At 49.0% G+C, this 19,346-nt stretch overlaps 1 protein-coding gene across 6 annotated transcripts in view; it reads left to right on the top strand.

The window, feature by feature from the left end:
- IP6K2 (inositol hexakisphosphate kinase 2) overlaps positions 1-14,793 on the top strand; it is a 31,385-nt gene extending 16,592 nt beyond the window's left edge. For 3 of the 6 annotated variants that reach the window (XM_040445296.1, XM_040445295.1, XM_040445292.1), the window contains exons 2-6: positions 5,815-6,146; positions 8,085-8,307; positions 9,194-9,369; positions 13,388-13,563; positions 14,019-14,793. In XM_040445296.1, coding sequence (XP_040301230.1) covers positions 5,945-6,146; positions 8,085-8,307; positions 9,194-9,369; positions 13,388-13,563; positions 14,019-14,519 — 1,278 coding nt within the window. In that variant the 5' untranslated portion in view covers positions 5,815-5,944 and the 3' untranslated portion in view covers positions 14,520-14,793. Of the gene's footprint in view, positions 1-617; positions 787-2,671; positions 3,231-5,814; positions 6,147-7,298; positions 7,995-8,084; positions 8,308-9,193; positions 9,370-13,387; positions 13,564-14,018 lie in introns of those variants that run through there. The other 3 variants (XM_040445291.1, XM_040445293.1, XM_040445294.1) reach the window with 3 other exon arrangements.
- The last annotated feature ends 4,553 nt before the right edge of the window (positions 14,794-19,346 follow it).

The raw sequence follows: 19,346 nt of genomic DNA, 5'->3' as shown, positions 1-19,346 counted from the left end.
AATTTACATCCAAATTAGTTAGCATATAGTGCAACAATGATTTCAGGAGTAGATTCCTTAGTGCCCCTTACCCATTTATCCCATCCCCCCTCCCACAACCCCTCCCGTAACTCTCAGTTTGTTCTGCATATTTATGAATCTCTTCTGTTTTGTCCCCCTCCTTGTTTTTATATTATTGTTTCCCTTCCCTTCTGTTCATCTGTTTTGTCTCTTAAAGTCTTCATATGGGTGAAGTAATACGATTTTTGTCTTTTTCTGACTGATTTCACTTACCATAATACCCTCCAGTTCCATCCACGTAGTTGCAAATGGCAAGATTTCATTATTTTTTTTGATTGCCAAGTAATACTCCATTGTACATATATACCACATCTTCTTTATCCATTCATCCATCGATGGACAAAGCGTCCAATTCTTGATTTCAGCTCAGGTCATGAGCCCGAGTCGATTTTCTGCCTCTGCCCCTCCCCACAGCTTGCGCACGCATGCGCATACTCTCTCAAAATAAATAAATAAACTTAAAAAAAAAAAAGTCTGCCAGTATTAAGAGCCTCATAAAAATTAGGCTTTCAAAGTGAGCACATGGCTTTAGGATTAGCATTGGGTGTCATGGATTTACAAGGGGAAATTTGGTTATCTCTGAAAGTCTGTACCATCTGGCAATGCCTTCACAGAAAGGGAGGCATCCGCACTTTGACCAAGATGGTGACCCAGGCTGACCTTGGCAGGAGTGACTCAAAGATGCTCAGTGTAAGGCAAATGACCCGAGTGAGAACAGATGGGAAGGTAAATTTCATCCAGTGCATTTGCATGTAGAAACTATTTAAAAGCTAATACGATCTTTTTAAATACAATTTTTTTCTGATTATTAAAATAATATATACTTATGAAAATTTGGTAAATTAAAAAGTATAAGAAAAAATTTAATCCCTTTATTGAAGTGTAAATTATATACAATAAGATTCATCAATTTTAAGTCTAATTTTATGAGTTTTGACAAATTTATGCAGTCATATAATTACTGCCCCAGTCATAGCTAAAACACTGTCATTACCCCTAAAAGTTCTCTTGGTCCCCTTTGCAGTAAATCCTATTCTCCTACTTCTGCAACTGCCTATCTACTTTCTATAGTTCTGCTTTTTCTAGAATTTTGTATAAATGGAATCTTATAGCACATAGTCTTTTCTGATTGGCTTTCACTTCTGATGCTTTTATGATGAATCTTTGTTGTTGCATGTATCAGTACATTCACTTTTATTACTGAATAATATTGCATTATATGGATATACCACAGTTTGTGTATTCATTCACCCATTTGATGGATGTTTGGGTTTCCACCTTTTGGCTGCTGTAAATAGTGCCTCTATGATCATTCATGTATAAGCCTATGTGGACGTTTGTTTTAATTTCTCTTAGGCATATGCATATGTAGGATTGTTGGGTCATATAATAAGTATATGTTGAACTTTCTAAGAAACCGCCAAACTGTTTTCTGAAGCGGCTGTTACCTTTTTGCATTCCTACCAGCAGTGTTTAAGAGTTCAGTGACTGACCCTGGTGGTGGAGTCATGGGTTATGTGCAGATGCCGTATGGTGGCGGCTGTGGGGCTCAGGGAGAGCAGGTGTAGATGGTGAGTGTTGATTTTCCACCATCAGGCTAGTGTGCCTCACAACATTCCCTATCACTATCCAACCCTGGGGCTTTTCTTGAGGCAAATAAGTGGCCCCAGCAGACTCCATTTGTAGCCTCATTAAACTAAATTCTAGATGTGTGAGCTAACGGCTCAGGGCTTTTCATGAGTCATAGTTGTTTTATTTGCAATATTTTAGAAGCTAAGATTATTAAGGTGTTGTTTCCAGTAAATTCTTCAACCAGTTTGACAGATTTAGGGAGATGGACTGTGGAGGAAATCTGTGTCCTGTCCTAGGATGAATTATGTTGTTTTCCTTACCTGTTCAGAGTTCATGGGCCAATGTGAGGCAATGTGGAAAATAAAATAGATGCTAAATCTGAAGGCAGTATTTTGTTTTCCACCCCCCCCCTCCCTTGATACAGGGTCCACACATTGCATGGACATCTCAGTAACCATTAATACTCTAGGATTCTTGGGAAACTGGGCCTTAGACTTTGGATGTTTAAAAACCATTGAGAGAACCCTCTGCTCAAACCACATGTGGAACAGAGAAAGAGCAGGTGAAAAAGCAGGTGTTTTGGGTACTTTTCTTCCTTCTGGCCAGGTTGAGGCCACTAATACGCTGCTCTGTAATCCTTGGGAAGTGTGATTTCTTCAATTTCCCACAGAGATAGGGCCTATAAGGAAAGCTAGACTGGAAGCTCCACTTCTTTGTCTGCACCCCAAATGTAAGAAATATGTAGTACAGTAAAGCCATACATATGTTCATATTGAGAGATTGAACATAATTGAAATAAAACAATCACAAAACAGGACTTACATTATTATGTGCAATACAATGATACTTTCTGTTTTTTAAGTTTATTTATTTATTTTGAGAGAGAAAGGCAGAGAGGAGTGAGTGGGGGAGAGGCAGGCAGAGAGAGAGAGAGAGAGAGAATGAATCCCAAGCAGCCTCCGCACTTCAGTGCAGAGCCCGATGCAGGACTCAAACTCATGAACTATGAGATCATGACCTGAGTTGAAGTCAGACACTTAACTGACTGAGCCACCCAGGTGCCCCTATTTTTTTTCTATATGATTAAAACAAACTAGTATTCACTAATTGCATTACACCACCCACAGAGTAGAGATCTACTTCAGGCCTCTCTTCTCCATTTTAGAAACCAGAAAACTGGAACCCAGAGGGAGCCAGGGACTTGGAGTCTTTCTCTAAGCAATCGAGTGGCAGAAGTGGGACTGGAACCCGGCTTCACCTCATTACAGGATAATCACTTGTCTCCCTAACATCACCTCACATTTGGCAGCTTCCTCTGTCATCATCTTGCCTCAGGCAAGGGTTGGCCTTATTTTTCTTGCATCTCTACCCAAGATGATGATTACTCTCCAGTGAGCAATGTCCTACAGACTGCCAGAGTTGGGTGCTGCAGGGAGGGTGGCAAGGTGCCATGTCATACCCAGCAGCTAATGAATACACTGAGGACCTGGGAGTAGATGGAGACATTCACCTGGCCTTTTGGCCTCTAGCCACACTCCTGCACCATACTAGAGAGTGCTATGAAGGACCGGCTTTTGTTTTTGAGCTTTGGTGTGGAGGTGGGTAAAAGATGCCTGGAGAGAGATATTTTTCTATTTAATTGAATAAATTTAAGGAATCTTGGACAGAGTTGGAAAGGGATTTGCATTGGTGTTAGCATTACTGACAACGAAAGCAGTTTATACTCGTATGAAAGGTTTGGATTGTTTCTAAAGCCTGGACCATGAGGAGCATCTTGTGCAATAACAATTTAATAATTATGGTACCTGGTTCGTGCTTGGGTACTTACTGGCAGACCGACTGTGAGTCAGTACAGTAGCTTTCCTTTGGTATTGCTCGTACTCCTGAGGTCTTTTCAGTGGGTTATTATGAACTGGTCTGTGTAAACCTGGAGAAAGGGCTTGTGTGGCCAAGTATACCAGAGCTCCACCTTCTGGAGCGAGTCTGGAATGTCTGGAATGTACTCATTCTTTGAACTGATTGTCACAGAACCCTTCCCAGCACTTGCCCTCCTGAGGGCTTCTGTGATGCTGAGAAGGTGGTGCCAAGAGAGGAATCAGGACCTTTGATTTTCATCTCTTTGCATTTGGCACCCACAGTCAGTTCTCTCTAAAAAGAGATTAATACCAGTTGAAACTCTTAAAGAGAACTTTATAAATATATAGGAAATAATACAAATATAAATATAAAACATAGGGGCGCATCTGGGTGGCTCAGTCGGTTGAACATCCAACTCTTGACTTCGGCTCAGGTCATGATCAGATCATGAGGTTGAGTCGTACATGGGGCTCTGCGTCAACAGTGTGGAGCCTGCTTGGGATTCTCTTTCTTCTCTCTCTGCTCATCCCCCGCTTTTGCGTGCACGTGCGTGCTCTCTCTCTCTCTCTCTCTCTCTCTCTCAAAATAGTAAATAAACTTAAAAAATAAAAAATATAAGTACATGGTGAAGGCACTCTCACAACAGGCTAAGTGTCCCATGGATGTAGGAGTACTGTATGAAGGTACTAATGCCAGAGACCCTGGGCACTAGAGGTGGCCCTATGACGGCATCCAAAAGATTGAGGTTCATTTGGGAGCTTATTGTCCCTGGCCCTTCCCTCACCTCCCCAAAGCAGTGTCATTGTTTGCAACAGAGAGAATAGTGTCTTCCTCACAGAAGGTATCTCAAGGACCAAATGAGGTAAGTTCCTGTGATGAGCCAACAACATTTAATAGGTGCTTTACTTACCTTAGAGGACAGTGGACCCATCTTTAGCAGACCTATTCTTACCCAGCATGTCAGCTGGGGTAATGGAAACTGGAAGAGTTGCCATTAAAAACCCTGTATGGGGGCGCCTGGGTGGCTTAGTCAGTTGAGTGACCAACTTCCGCTCAGGTCATGATCTCACAGTTTGTGAGTTCAAGCCCCACGTCAGGCCTGGAGCCTGCTTCCGATTCTGGGTCTCCTTCTCCCTTTGCCCCTCCCCCTCTCATGCTCTGTCTCTCTCTGTCTCAGAAATAAATAAACATAAAAGAAAAAAAAAGTAAAAAAAAACCCCTGTATGTTTGATGAAATGGCCTACATGCTGTTAAGTAGTGGTAGTAGCAACCATGTAGTCTGTAAATTATAGACAGGAAACAGAACTAGCTTGACATGCCTTGAAGTGGTTAACAATTGTGTAGAGGTTGCTTTGCTAAGATCTGGGGTGTTTAGCGATGCAAAGTCAGGTCTAAGGCCTAAACCTCAGAGTGGATGAGAGCCCCGATTACGGTAGGAGCACAGCTTTGGTTTAAAGGTGTGCCCCAGCTTTTGGAGATCAGGATAGAACTGATAAAAATAGTCAGTGACCTAGAACACCGTGTATCTTTTTAAATGGAGTTAGCCAGCCTTGATCAGTTGTTTTTAGATACAGACGTTAATCATTAAAGCTAGGCCCAAGCTCCACTGCTAATAAGGTTAATGGGGCTTGTCTTTGGCCTTGGGGTGGGGGTGGGGGGTGGACACCCTGGGGGAGTAGATCTTACTAGATGGTGACTAAGCAGATTTTCCTTTTAACTGCATTTTATAAAAGTACAATTAACGACTAAGAGTGAACCCTAATGTAAACTATGATGATGTGTCAATGTGGGTTCATCATCATTTGTAACAAACGTACCACTATGGTGGGAGATATTGGTAATGGGGAAGGCAACACATGTGTGGGAGCAGGTGGTTATGTGCGCAGTCAGTGTATCTTCCTCTCATTTTTGCTGTGGGCCTAAAACTACTCTAAAAAATAAAGTTAAAAATATATATGCATGGAGTTAATCTTATTAAAAAATGGTAAGATTTAATCTGAATTATTAGCCTTGAAATGGGACTTTACCTTATGTGGCTTTGCGTTTTTCCCGCCCATCTAACGCCGCTGTCGTGGTGGGAGGGCACTGGCTGTGTGGGTACACCCGGAGCCAGTCGCTGCCTGTCGGCATCTGGCCCCGCCCCGCGGGAGCTCTGGCTGTTTGTTTCTGCGGGAGAAGGCGGGAGAAGGCGGAGCCGGGGTGGGCGGCGTGGGTGGGGCCCGGCGAGAGCACAGGCTGCTTGTCTTTCCGCTGGAGGAAGGCTAGTGGCTCTAAGGCGGTTTCCAGGCCGCTTCCAATGCCAGTGTCTCTCTTTGCTTCCGGCAGAGCGTCCTGGCCCGCGCGACTGAGGAGTCAAAGCGAGACAGACGGACGCACGGACAGACGACGGACGGAGGACTCGCTGGCCGCTGGACCCCGCCGCCTCCCCCTTCTTCCTGCCGCCTGCGTCTGGAGGATGAGCCCAGCCTTCAGGGCCATGGACGTGGAGCCCCGCACCAAGGGCGTCCTGCTGGAGCCCTTTGTCCACCAGGTCGGGGGGCACTCATGCGTGCTCCGCTTCAATGAGACGACCCTATGCAAGCCCCTGGTTCCGAGGGAGCACCAGTTCTACGAGACCCTCCCAGCTGAGATGCGCAAATTCACTCCCCAGTACAAAGGTGAGCCCCCGCTGCCATAGGGGTCTCCGCTGGCGAGGAGATGCAAGGCGGCACTTCGCAGCCGGGGAAGGCGCGGGCAGCTATCCCGGGAGCCCTCCCCTCCTTCCTCCCCACTCTGTGTTTTCCCTTCTCCTCTTGGCCCTCAGCCCAGCACCTCACACCCTCAGTTTGCAAGCCCTGGTAAGATTGCTTAATTCTGTTTTGTTTTGTGGATTTGTTTTGAGTTTATTTTTGGTGGAAGTGTAGTTGTGTTTTATGTTCAGGTATCTCTTGATCACAGTACCCCATAGGAGTCCCCCCACCCCCGCCCATGGGAGACAGCGGGGGAAGACTTTGGGAGGATTTTTCCCAGAATGCTTGCCGCCTGCTTTTTGTCCTCCAGGAAACCAGAAGCCCTGGTGATTAGGTAGGCTGGGAGCAGGGTTGAGTCAGATGGAATGCAGGAGTGGGAGGCCTGTGCTGATTAGCTGAAACCCTTTGCTATTACGGAATGTCCCTGAAATTGCAATGTTATGGCAACTCTTTGATTCACATATGGTGACTCTCTCTTTCTTTTTGTAATGCATTTTTGGGGGGACAGCATTAGCCATCATCATGGTGTGGACTTTCCTGGGAATGGGGGATATTTTGTAAATCAAAGAACCCATTAAGGAAATTAAATTTACATTGTCTGGTTGTACAAAAGACTCTTGAACAACTTAGGTTCTTCTGGGACTGTTGAAACATGCTCTTTGAAGACAGAATGTACTGGGCGCCTCTCTCTGTACTCTGTGAATATGCATGTGTGTTGTGGTTGGGGGTGGGGGAGTTGAAGGCCCTCACTTGGTCCTTCTCTGTTGTTTTTTCCAGGACAAAGCCAAAGGCCCCTTGTTAGCTGGCCACCCTTGTCCCCCTTTTCCCCCTGGTTGTTTCCCCGTGGCCACAGGGAAGTGTGGTCCCCTGAATTCCCTACCCAGGCTCCTCTGCTCCTCTGCGCCCAAAGACAGGGACCACCTCAGAAGTGTCATCTCTCTCTGAGCACGCATTCCCCTGCAGCAAGCGAGCAAGCGGGCGGGCAGCAAGGACTGAGCAAATTGAGTGATCCCAGGCCAGAGAGGCCTGGGAGGAAAGGTGTTCAGCCAGTCGGTTGTAAGGCGCTCGTCGGCACCTGCTGAAACGCTCCCACCTGACAGCCCCCTCCTCAAAGACTGTCTAATTACACATGGCAGGTTCTAGAGACTCAAGGGGGAGAGCTGCTTTCAAGGCCACCATGCGTCTGTGCTCCCGGCCCAACCTTATTTGCCTTGTGTTCATTTTGTTCTTTTGTGACTGCAAAGACCAATAAAGTAACATGTTTGAGGACAAAAGGCTTGGGGTGCCCACCCATGTGGGGGTGCTGCAAGAAGCCTTTGCTAGGGTGTCTGTTGTGCTGTGTGGTTTGTTTTGTTTGCTCCTTTATTATTTTGTTTTGCTTGCCCAGTCTTCCCTTACCCTTGGACCCTTCTTACCCTTCAGGGCAAACCTTTGTTCCCAGTGTTCAGGCTCTGCTCTAAAGCAAGTCTCAGGCCGCCGGAGTTTCTGTTTAGGGCATCAAAAATTCCCGTGAGATATAAAGAGCAAATGTTTTTACGTCTCTTTTAGGATTAGAAGAATTACATAAAATTTAATAAACATTTTCAATAATGGAAAAATGTGTCTTGTAATTCTTTGGCTCTTGCCTTGTTGAGTGCATCAGAGAGGAAGACTCTCGGCCATGTTTGCTCCCTAATCGCTTGTCTTGTATGGTGTCATCTTTTCTAGCTGTTTTGATATTTGTTAGGTTTGCAGATGAGTTTGGGGCCTCTGGCAACATAGAGACTAAGGAACAGGGTAAGAAAAAACCAAATGTTACAATCATGTTATTTATAACACATCATCTTTGGAATTAAAAGTTCTTTCTGCTCCTCACCCCCCTTCCAGGTGTGGTATCAGTTCGCTTTGAAGAAGATGAAGACAGGAACTTGTGTTTAATAGCATATCCATTAAAAGGGGACCACGGAATTGTGGACAGTGTAGACAATTCAGACTGTGAACCAAAAAGTAAGCTTCTGAGGTGGACAAACAAAAAACATCACGTCCTAGAGACAGAAAAGAGCCCCAAGGACTGGGTGAGACAGCACCGGAAAGAGGAGAAGATGAAAAGGTGGGTATAAACTGAGAGGGGAACCCTGGACTTTATGGGAGGGGAGGTGTCATGGGATCTTAGTTATAGTCCGGTCGTCTGGAGCTAGAGACTCAAACGATGGTGCCTTGTCACTCAGTGGCCAGGTCCCACATGGCAGCTTCTTTGTAATGATTCTCGGTTAGGTCATGCCATTTTGGGTAAACAGCTACAGTGGCAGCTGTAAAAGAGTTTTAGTCACTCATTGCTCCTGCAGCTGCCCTGTGCCAGGCCCTGTGCTACATCCTGGGGATGTCGCAGTGGCCAAGGTAGGAACTGTCCCATCACCTCAAGTTGCTCATTGATGGTGGGAGACAAAATGGTCAGTTGGGCATCCCCGGAATGTAGGATCCACTGACACAGAGCCTTCCAAGAGCCGGTTCTTGGCAGAACTGGTAAAAATATAAATAATATATAAAAATTGAGAAGTGTTTATAATGTGGCTAAGTAGGTGGGCTTATTCCCATGGGATTTCAGTTCAGCTTTTCCCAGTCTCCAGCATTTGGAATCAGGGAACTTGGATGTAGCAGAAGCCAGGGGACAGTACTGCCTAGAAAAAAAGGACAGTGAAGGTTGCTTGGGGGTGGGGGGGTGTGCAGTGGTGGAGGCAGAGGCTGTTCTTGCATCTTAGGTTCTCTTGCTATAGAAAAAACAGTGATCTGGCCCTTAAATTTTTTCAAAGTCAACTTTCTTGAGGTATAATCCACTTAGAATAAAATGTATCCATTTGAAGTGTTCAATGTGTACACTAAAACCACCACCACATCAAGATCTCAAACTTCCCATCACTCCAAAAGTTTCTTCATGCCTCTTTGGCCCTGAATTCTGATAAGATGTTGTGATTTATTGGCTCCTTGTCTCTTTACAGCCATAAGTTAGAAGAAGAATTTGAGTGGCTAAAGAAATCTGAAGTCTTGTACTACAGCGTAGAGAAAAAGGGGAATGTCAGTTCCCAGCTTAAACACTATAACCCCTGGAGCATGAAGTGTCACCAGCAACAGTTACAGAGAATGAAGGAGAATGCAAAACATCGGAACCAATACAGTATCCTTTGCTCACAGGGTATCTTTGCCTTGGGGATAGGGGAGGGTAGGTGAGATCCTAGGAGCTCAGAGAGGTTGGGTTTATTTTCTAGTCATGGTTGTGCCAGGGCACCCTTTGTGGTAACCATAGGCAGATACCACTCCCTCAGGAACAAGGGCTGGTCTGGGAATACAGGTGGTGGGGAGGCGGTTGAGGGCCACCTCATGGAGGGACCAACCTGCATCAGGGAGGCTTTAGCCTAGAGTGCAAGGGGCTGGTTTGTGTTTTCAGACTCCTACAGAAGTCCCCAGATAGTGCTCCCTGCCAAGAATGGGAGTGGCAGATGGGTGCTTACCTTTCAATCCTGGTTCACCAGACTGGCACCAGGGTGGCTTCTCCCCCACCCCCCAGCTTTTTTTTTTTTTACTTAGTGATTTCTTTTTAATTTAATTAATTTATTTAGTTTTTAAAGTTTATTTATTTTTAGAGTGAGTGTATGTGCATGCATGAGCAGGGAAGGGGCAAAGAGAGTTCCCAAGTAGGCTCTGTGCTGTTAGCACAGGACTCTATTCCAGGAACCGTGAGATCATGACCTGAGCTGAAACATAGGTGCCCCTTCTTTCTTTTTTCAATCTTGAGGGGGTAGTTCCTCAGAATTGAGTATGTTTTGTTTTTTTTTTTTTTTAACTTTTTACTAGGGAAAATTTTACACATATTAAACATAGAATAATACTTTGAACTTATAAGTACCAGTCACCCAGTTTCGGTGATTAACCTACTTATGTCAGTTTTGGGCCGTGACTGTCTCTTATACCCAGCATCCCCCAGCCGAGCTGTTTCTTTCTCCCTTTCCCTTTCCCCCTTTCTCCCTTTCCCTTTCTCTCTCTCCTCTCCTGTCCTCTCCCCTCCCCTCTTTTCCTTTCTTCCAGAGGGAGGGAAGGAAGGGAGAGAAAATCCTAAGCAGGCCCCCGTGCTGTAAGCATGGAGCCCAGTGTGGGTTTTGAACCCATGAACCATAAGATCATGACCTGAGCTGAAACTAAGAGTCAAATACTCAACTGACTAGCCACCCAGGTGCCCCCAACTGAGCTCTTTCTGAAGTGTGTCCTGTGTCATTGCATCCATACACATCTCATCATGCATCTTTAAGAGATAGGGGTTTTCTTTTAATTAAGTTAGAAAACGAGAACGAGTGGGGAAGGGGCAGAGAGAGAGGGAGAGAGAGGATCCCAAGCAGGCTCTACACTGTCAGCTCAGAGTCCGATGCGAGCTCAAACTCAAGAACTATGAGATGATGACCTGAACCCAGATCAGGGGTTGGACGCTTAACTGACTGAGCCACCCAGGCGCCCCAAGACAAGGGTATTTTTAAGATGTGAGCTCCTTAAAACTGGACAGTAGTGCCTTATTGTCAAGTATCTAGTTTGTGTCCACATTTTCCTAATTGTCTCATAAATATGTTTTTACTGACGGTTGGTTTGAATGGAGAGCCAAGTGAAGTCCACACATTTTTGGTTGAAATGTTTAAGTCTTTTTAAATACCCTTTTTATTTTTTCATCTTGGAAATTTCTTTTTTTTTTTTTTTTTTTTTTTTTTTTTTTTTTAATTTTTTTTTTCAACGTTTATTTATTTTTGGGACAGAGACAGAGCATGAACGGGGGAGGGGCAGAGAGAGAGAGGGAGACACAGAATCAGAAACAGGCCCCAGGCTCTGAGCCATCAGCCATCAGCCCAGAGCCTGACGCGGGGCTCGAACTCCCGGACCGCGAGATCGTGACCTGGTTGAAGTCGGATGCTTAACCGACTGCGCCACCCAGGCGCCCCCATCTTGGAAATTTCTTGTCAAAGAAACTAGGTCTTCTAAACTTTCCCACCATCTGAATTTTACTGATTACATCCCTGTGGTCTTTTACATGTTACTCTTTTCTCTTTGTTTCCATTAGGTTTTGATAATTTGATCTAGAGGCTTGGTCAGATTTAGGTTCAGTTTTGGGGTAGGTGGGAGCTAGGATCCCTTGGAAATGGTAGTGGCCATCAGGAAGTGCAGTATTTGTCTGTCTTGCCTGTGTTGCTGTTGCCTTAGATCCATTTTTTCATTAGGCACTTTTCTAATTTTGTCATTCCTTCTTAGCTGGAATCTGTAAAGATAAACTTTTTTCTCATCAATTATATGCTTATACATAGGTATAGTTTATATAGGAAAGGTAGATTATTTACTGATTATTTGGAATAATGGGTGGGTTTTTTAACATCCATTCAGAATGCCAGTGGGTTTTTCAGCATTATTATGAACCTGTGAATTTAGACATATTTGATGCGGTTTTAGTCCGTTGCAGTTTTATCTTTACTGATGCACAGATTCTTCCATGTTTTGTTTTGCCTTTTAAAATAGGCTCTTGTGGGGCGCCTGGGTGGCGCAGTCGGTTAAGCGTCCGACTTCAGCCAGGTCACGATCTTGCGGTCCGTGAGTTCGAGCCCCGCGCCAGGCTCTGGGCTGATGGCTCGGAGCCTGGAGCCTGTTTCCGATTCTGTGTCTCCCTCTCTCTCTGCCCCTCCCCTACTCATGCTCTGTCTCTCTCTGTCTCTCAAAAATAAATGAGCATTTAAAAAATTTTTTTTTCGTACTTTAAAATAGGCTCTCGGGGCGCCTGGGTGGCGCAGTTGGTTAAGCGTCCGACTTCAGCCAGGTCACGATCTCGCGGTCCGTGAGTTCGAGCCCCGCGTCGGGCTCTGGGCTGATGGCTCAGAGCCTGGAGCCTGTTTCCGATTCTGTGTCTCCCTCTCTCTCTGCCCCTCCCCTGTTCATGCTCTGTCTCTCTCTGTCCCAAAAATAAATAAACGTTGAAAAAAAAATTAAAAAAAAATAAAATAAAATAGGCTCTCGAGTCCTTCTGACACAATCATAGTAGTCTGTGACGACTCTCTTACTTTCTGGTATGAAAAGATGGCCCAGGGTCATGTATATTTCCTACTCCAGATGTGAGTTCAGTCATTCCTCTGAGGCAGGAGTTACAAACCTGCTCAGTAGAGGGCCAGATAGTAAATGTTTCTGGCTTCACAGGCTGAAGCTGCCACACCTCTGCCACTGTAGCTTGAAAGTAGTCATAGATAATCATGTAAATGAATGAGCATGACTATACCCCAATGAAACTGTTTATGATCACCAAGATTTGCATAGCATTTAATTTTCCATGTGTCATGAAGTATTATGCATATTTTTTGACAACTTAAAATTTTAAGAACGATTTCTAGTTCATAGGCTGTACAACAAGTAGCCATAGTTCACCAATCCCTGCCCTAGGAAAACTGGTCTGGACACTAAGGGTGCTCACACAACTATCTGGTCATTGTTTCTAGACCTTTTCAGTGCCACACAGCTGGGAAATACACTTTTATTTTATTTAAAAAAAAAAAGGTTTTTTTAATGTTTATTCACCCTTGAGAGAGACAGAGACAGAATGCAAGTGGGTTAGGGGCAGAGAGAGAGGGAGACACAGAATCCGAAGCAGGCTCCAGGCTCTGAGCTGTCAGCACAGAGCCTGACGCAGGGCTCGAACTCACAAGCTGTGCAATCATGACCTGAACCGAAGTCGGATGCTCAACTGACTGAGCCACCCAGGCGCCCCCGCATTTATTTTAAAGAGAAAATTTTTCATGAGTTTATGCAGATATTTCCAGTTCACATAGAAGGTTATGGGATTTATTTATTTGATGTTCTGTTTGAAACTTAGGACAGTGTGAAACCCTGTTCCCATACCTTGTTGAGTTGTGGCAGTGCCGTATGTGTGTCGCCCAGGCCTATGTTGAGTGCGGGTGCAGGCGGTCCTCATGCCAGTTCCCTGACAAGAATTCAGTTCTTTGATTTTAGCCCTCTAGTCAGCCTTGGGCTCCCTACATGGGGGATAGCAGGACTGATGGGGCCTTCTGTGGACCTGGGCTTTTCTGAGGCACTGTGTGCAGGCATTGTGCCCTGGAGTGCCAAAGCCCCCATGCAGCAGCACCTTTTCTTTAGAGGGAGGATTGTCCTTAACCACTCAGAATTCATCTTACTGGAAAATCTGACTTCCCGCTATGAGGTGCCTTGTGTCCTGGACCTCAAGATGGGTACCCGCCAGCATGGTGATGATGCTTCAGAGGAGAAGGCAGCCAACCAGATCCGCAAGTGCCAGCAGAGCACATCTGCTGTCATCGGTGTCCGTGTGTGTGGCATGCAGGTGAGGGGAGTGCTGGTGCATACCATGGGCTGGCTAGGGCATCCAGTAGCTTCTACTCTCCACCGTGGGCATAGTCCTGCTGTTTTCTCAAGATTTCAGCATGGCTGAGTGAGTCTGTTGCTTTCTGGTTAGAAAAAAAAAGCATGCATGCCTCGGTGAACTGTCTGGGGCTGAGCTGGTTGACTGAGTCCAGAGTCTCTGGACAGGAGTGGGAATGAAGGCAAGATGGTTAGGCCTTCTCCACCAACTGATATGCTAAGCAGGGGTCTGAGGACAGAACCAGGTCAGAGGGCTGCATCCTGAGTGGTGGTAGATCAGAAAGGGTATTGCCTTGTATGACTGGTATACTTAACAGGTTAAAGGATCTGATCCAGGGGTGTCCTATTGCTGCTGTTCCCCAGGGTCCAGGCTCTGAGACAGCTGTCAGTACCTAACCTGCTGGTCTCTTCCCACAGGTGTACCAGGCAGGGAGTGGGCAGCTTATGTTCATGAACAAGTACCACGGACGAAAGCTGTCAGTGCAGGGCTTCAAGGAGGCACTTTTCCAATTTTTCCACAATGGTCGGTATCTGCGCCGTGAACTCCTGGGCCCTGTGCTTAAGAAGCTGGCTGAGCTCAAAGCCATTTTGGAGCGACAGGAGTCCTACCGCTTCTACTCAAGCTCCCTATTGGTCATCTATGATGGCAAAGAATGGCCTGAGGTGGCCCTGGACTCAGATGCTGAGGACTTGGAGGACCTGTCTGAGGAGTCAGCTGACGAGTCTGCAGGTGCCTATGCCTACAAGCCCATCGGCACCAGCTCAGTGGACGTGCGCATGATCGACTTTGCACACACCACCTGCAGGCTGTATGGCGAGGACAGCGTGGTACATGAGGGCCAGGATGCTGGCTATATCTTCGGGCTCCAGAGCCTCATAGACATTGTCACAGAGATAAGCGAGGAAAGTGGGGAGTGAGTTTGCTGGCTGCACCAGCACCTGAGAGACTCTCTGTGTCCCAGGCACAGCTGTGCTGCGTCGGGGAGGAGGCCAGTATGGCCAGGCGTTGGCCCCTGCAGCCTGGAGCTGATGTGCAGAGGCCTCTGTGAGTCCCAGCCTGAGCCAGCCCCAGTCGCGTTCGGAGTCTTTTATTTATTTTAACTGTTTCTTCAACATTCCACATTTGATGATGCAGATACCTCTTTCTTCCCTGAGTGTAAATGTTCTAATACAAATCTTTTTGTTAATTGTACACAGTGCTGCTGTCGTTCTTAAGTAGGGGCAGGCAGTCAGACCACATCCCAGCCCTCAGAATCCTGACACGTTCTGTGTCCTCCACCCTAGCCCAGGAATATTCTCCTTGCCACTGCCCCCACCTCATGGGCCCTGAGGTCACCCAAAGAGGACCTCCACACATATAACCTTAGGTTCCTTTTGGGTCTGTGCTGGCCTAGTGTCCCAGCATCCCCTAAGAACTACGTGACCCTTGATACAGGTCTTTTCCTGTCCTCCATGCAACTTAAGCCAAAGTTGGGCAGCAGGTGTGCCAGACCTTGGATCCATCTCCTGGACCACTGGCAGCAGCTAATTGGCTGGTCATTGTGATGTCAGATGTCCTGGAGCCAAACCAAGGCCTCAGGTAGCTGCCAGGCTCTGGTCTTTTGGCGATGGTGGGCTCCATGGTAGAAGGTCCCAGCAGAATGAGGGGGTGGGGGTCCCAGTGAGAAAGGGTGTTCCAGGCAGGGGGGGTCCTCTTAACCAAACCTCTTGTCACCACTGCAACCCACAACTATGCCAATCTCCTGTCCTAAGCAGCTGTAGCCAGGGCGGTCCCGAAGAGAGCTACTTCTGTGCTAGGAGGGTTACTGGGAGGTGTGGCAGGAGGTCTTGAACTGCCGAACCAGACACCAGGGAGAAGGGCAGACCCAGTGCCAAGAAGGTAGGGTCTTGATGTCCAGTTCTATCAGCCCCACACACCTTTCTGAGGCCCACTGTGCCTCTGTGTACTATGTCCCCAAATGCCAACTGCATGTACTGGCCTGGCTGTGCCCATACCCGCTACACCCTGGGCCCAGGCTTCTGGTGGGAAATGTGGCTGGACAGGAATGGGAGGCCCCCAGGACCCTTAGGGCCTCTCCCCTGGGTCCCTCCCTCCCTCAGGACATCAAGGACCAGTCCAGGCTAATTGGAGGTGTGCAGGGTCAAACCAGCTCTTAAAGCTACCTAGCACCCCCCTCCCCACCCTTACCAGCTCTTCTATCTGCTCAGAAGGGAGCATCAGACATAAGATGGTTTGGAGTTGCAAGTCCTATAAAGACAATAGAGCAATATGACAGCGACTGGGAGAGTAATGACCTTTTGCTGTGAGGGAGGGAATTAGGTCCCAGGCAGAGGAAACCCTATGGAAAGACCCACATTAGAGGGGTAGAGAGAAGCTATTGAAGGCGGGGGGGGGGCGGGGGGCCGCGGGGGGGGGTGGGCATCCAGGACGTGAGAAATTGGGACTGGGGAATGGCCGACCTGGTTTCGGTGTGGCTGGAGTAGGGACTCCTCAGAGAGGGGTCATGAGGCCTGGGACACCAAGGAGACAGACCCCCCACAGGCGCCTCCAAGTGTCGAATCAGCGAGATCCAACAATGGGACTACGCTCGCGGAGTCGCCGTCCCTACTGTTAGTAGGTCAGGACCCACTCCCCCGGGATGGCAGGGACGCATGCGACTAGAGCGTAGGACACAGACTCTGCCAAAGGAGGAAGGACGGCCGCATACCGGGTTTGAGTGGAGGGCCAGGACGGAGACTCTGGGGTGGGGCGCCCGGGAGGGTGCGGAGCCAGTGGTCGGGGGTAGGGGTGTGTGGTCTAGGAGTCGGAGGTACCGGGACCGGACTGGAGGCCGACTGGAGGTGGACTCGAGCAGCACCGGGTCGCGCCGCTTGGAGCCGCCAGGGGGCGCCGCGATCCGCGCGGGGGCTGCCCCCCTCCCGAGGCGGGGCTGCGGCTGGCGGGCGGGCGGGCGCGCGCACGCGTCGTGTGTCACGGGGCGGGGCGGGGCGATCGCGGTTCTCCGGGCCTGCCGTCCTGGTTCCGCAGCCCCCGCCACCTCCACTGCCCCGGCGCGGCCCGGCCCGGCCCCATGTATCGCGCGCTCTACGCGTTCCGCTCGGCGGAGCCCAACGCGCTGGCGTTCGCCGCGGGCGAGACCTTCCTGGTGCTGGAGCGCAGCAGCGCGCACTGGTGGCTGGCGGCGCGGGCGCGCAGTGGCGAGACGGGCTACGTGCCGCCCGCCTACCTGCGCCGCCTGCAGGTGAGTGTGCCCCTCCCCAGCCCGGCTTCACCGGTCCTTAGACTGGGCCCCATCGCAGGCTCTCGGGACCGACCCCGGAGCCCCAGGCCCGCCAAAACTTCCCGCAGATAGGGAGTTTGAGCACCTGACCCTGAGACCCCAGACCCACGAGAACTGGGACCCCAGGAGCCCGCACTCCCAGGAAAGGCCAAGCCCTTGACAGCCAACTCTGAGGACTCCGGACCTGCAAGCCTAACTCAGGGACTGAGACTCCTTGGATCCCAGACCTATTGAGACTCATTGTCTGAACCCCCATCTAAGTAGAATTCAAGACTCAGTCCTGAGAATCCAGTACCACTGAATTCTGACCAGTTCCTCAGATCCCTGAGACCCCAGATTTGTAATTGGCCCTTTCACTGGATCCCCTGGATCCTACCCTCAGACCCCCAACTGGAGCCACTGCCTCCACCACTGAGACCCCAGACCACCCTGGACACCACCTGTTTCCCCACCGTCCTCCATCCTCACTTCTCCACTGAGGCCCTGGAGCCTAGATGATACTCGTATCTCCTAGATGACCCACTAAGGGTGGGACCTGAGTGTCTTTCACCCTCCTGTACTCAGCCACCCCTAAGCTCTTCTTCAGACTGACCCCAACCCTCTTGGAACCAAAGATCTCAGCCCTTGCTGACACTCCCTGGCACTACTCTCCCCACCCCCACCCCTCCATTACAAGCCATGTTCAGGCCCTGACTTAACAGACTAATTTTCTCTGAAAGTGAAAAGCTCCATCCCTCTGTGTCCCCAGCCTGGGGTGGGGGCTGCTCCCATTGTAAGGAAGTGAGATCTCTTCATGGCTTCCCCTGGTCTGACTATGACCCTATTTCCTTCCAGTGGAGGCTGCGTCTCCAGTTCCTGTTTCCCCAAGAATAGTCCTGCTGTGGGGGCTGGGGTGCAATGTCTCTAGCTGGTCTATTCTGACCTCAGGGGAAAGGAGGGCCTGGAGCCTCCAGGCCTGGCCTGTGCCAGACACCCCCGCCCCATCCTAGTCCTTATCCTTTTGGAAACATCCTGTCCCAGCCTGGTTCAGGACAGAAATAACAGGATAAATTTGGAGATGTCATCTGGTCTTGCCAGAGGGGATGGGCCCTGGACCCTCAGCTTGTTTCCATCTAGGAGTGCCTGGGGTATGAGTGGGGCCCTGGACACAGAGGCTGCCAGCTCTATCGTGAATGTGTCAGACCCAGCCTCTCTGGGGCTGGGGGCTTGTTGGAGGCCTCTTCTCGAAGAGCCTGTGAGGCTCCTCTCCAGGGCCAGTGGGGCTTGGTGTTTGGGGACGGCAGAGAGGCCACGGTTTCTCTCATAGTTTCTTTCTGCATACCTCCCTCTGCCTCAGTCTCCCTAACTCTGTCTGTCATTACGACTCTCTCCCTTTCTCTGTCTCCAGCTTTCAATTTCTTTCTGCGTTGTCTCCCTCTGCCTGTCTCGCTCTCTCTCCCTCCCTCCCTCTCTCTCTTTCTATCTCTTCCTTATTTTCTATGTGTATGTATTTCTTTTTCTGTTCCCCTTTCTGTCTGCTGTCTCTCTGCATTCTGGCACACCCCATGGTACCTGGAGGGCTTTGCTGACCTCTGCATCTATCTGTCTGTCCCCCTCAGGGAAGCTCCTTAGACCCTCTCTGGAGTGACGTCACCTCAGTTCTGAGACTTCCATGTAGCCTGATGGACCATCGTGGACAGGGAAGGGGTGAAAGTGGCTGGTCCCACAGCTGCCACCCCTTACTCTTCACACCATGCCAGGCAGGCTGGGTAGATTGGACCCCTGAGTTGCTGGGTCTGCAGCACGGAATCTGGGACAGGGGCCAGGCCCCTCTCCCATGTTTGTCCTTTGCCACAAACAGAACTGCCGCTTCCCAGGGCAGGTCTGGAAGATTCCTTGGAACAGCTGAGGGGGATGAGGGCTAGAAGCAGGGGTGGAGAGAGGAGATCCCTTTGGCCCATCCCCAGCTGGTCCCTCAGGCCCATCCCAGGGCCTGCAGAAGGCTCTATGAGGACAGGGCTATTCTGGAGTGTGACCTTGGTTTTGCGAAGGATCAACAAGATCCAGAGTGATTTGTTAAGGGTTCCAGACACTAGAGGCTCCCTGCTTGGCATTTCAGCCTGGGCTCTGAGCCAAACCTGGGGAGAGACTAGGTGTGTACTGCTGGCCTCAAGCTGGGGGTCCCTGGGCTGTTTTTGCTCTGGACCCCTGATTTTCAGAGACAGCTGAGAGCCTCACTGTGGGGTCTGAGTGGGGCCCCAGGATGTAAAGCAGCGGCATGAGGCCACCCCATGCCCCAGCTCCCTGAGTGACACCATTTGAGAACCTTATTTGATATTCTGGTTCAACTTCTGTGTTCATGTCTACCATTCCAGCCTTTAGCTATAATGGTCCTCTGTCTGCCCCGTTGCATCCTGGGCTGGGTCTGGGCTCAGTACCCTCACTTGGCCCCCAGGTCTAACTGCCCATCCTTGCCCTCCCCCCC

The sequence above is a fragment of the Herpailurus yagouaroundi genome, unplaced genomic scaffold (assembly GCF_014898765.1).
Source record: "Herpailurus yagouaroundi ecotype Mexico unplaced genomic scaffold, PumYag 193, whole genome shotgun sequence".
NCBI lineage: Eukaryota > Metazoa > Chordata > Mammalia > Carnivora > Felidae > Herpailurus > Herpailurus yagouaroundi.
Note: the sequence above shows the minus strand (reverse complement) of the source record. Positions and strands in the feature narration are given on the sequence as shown.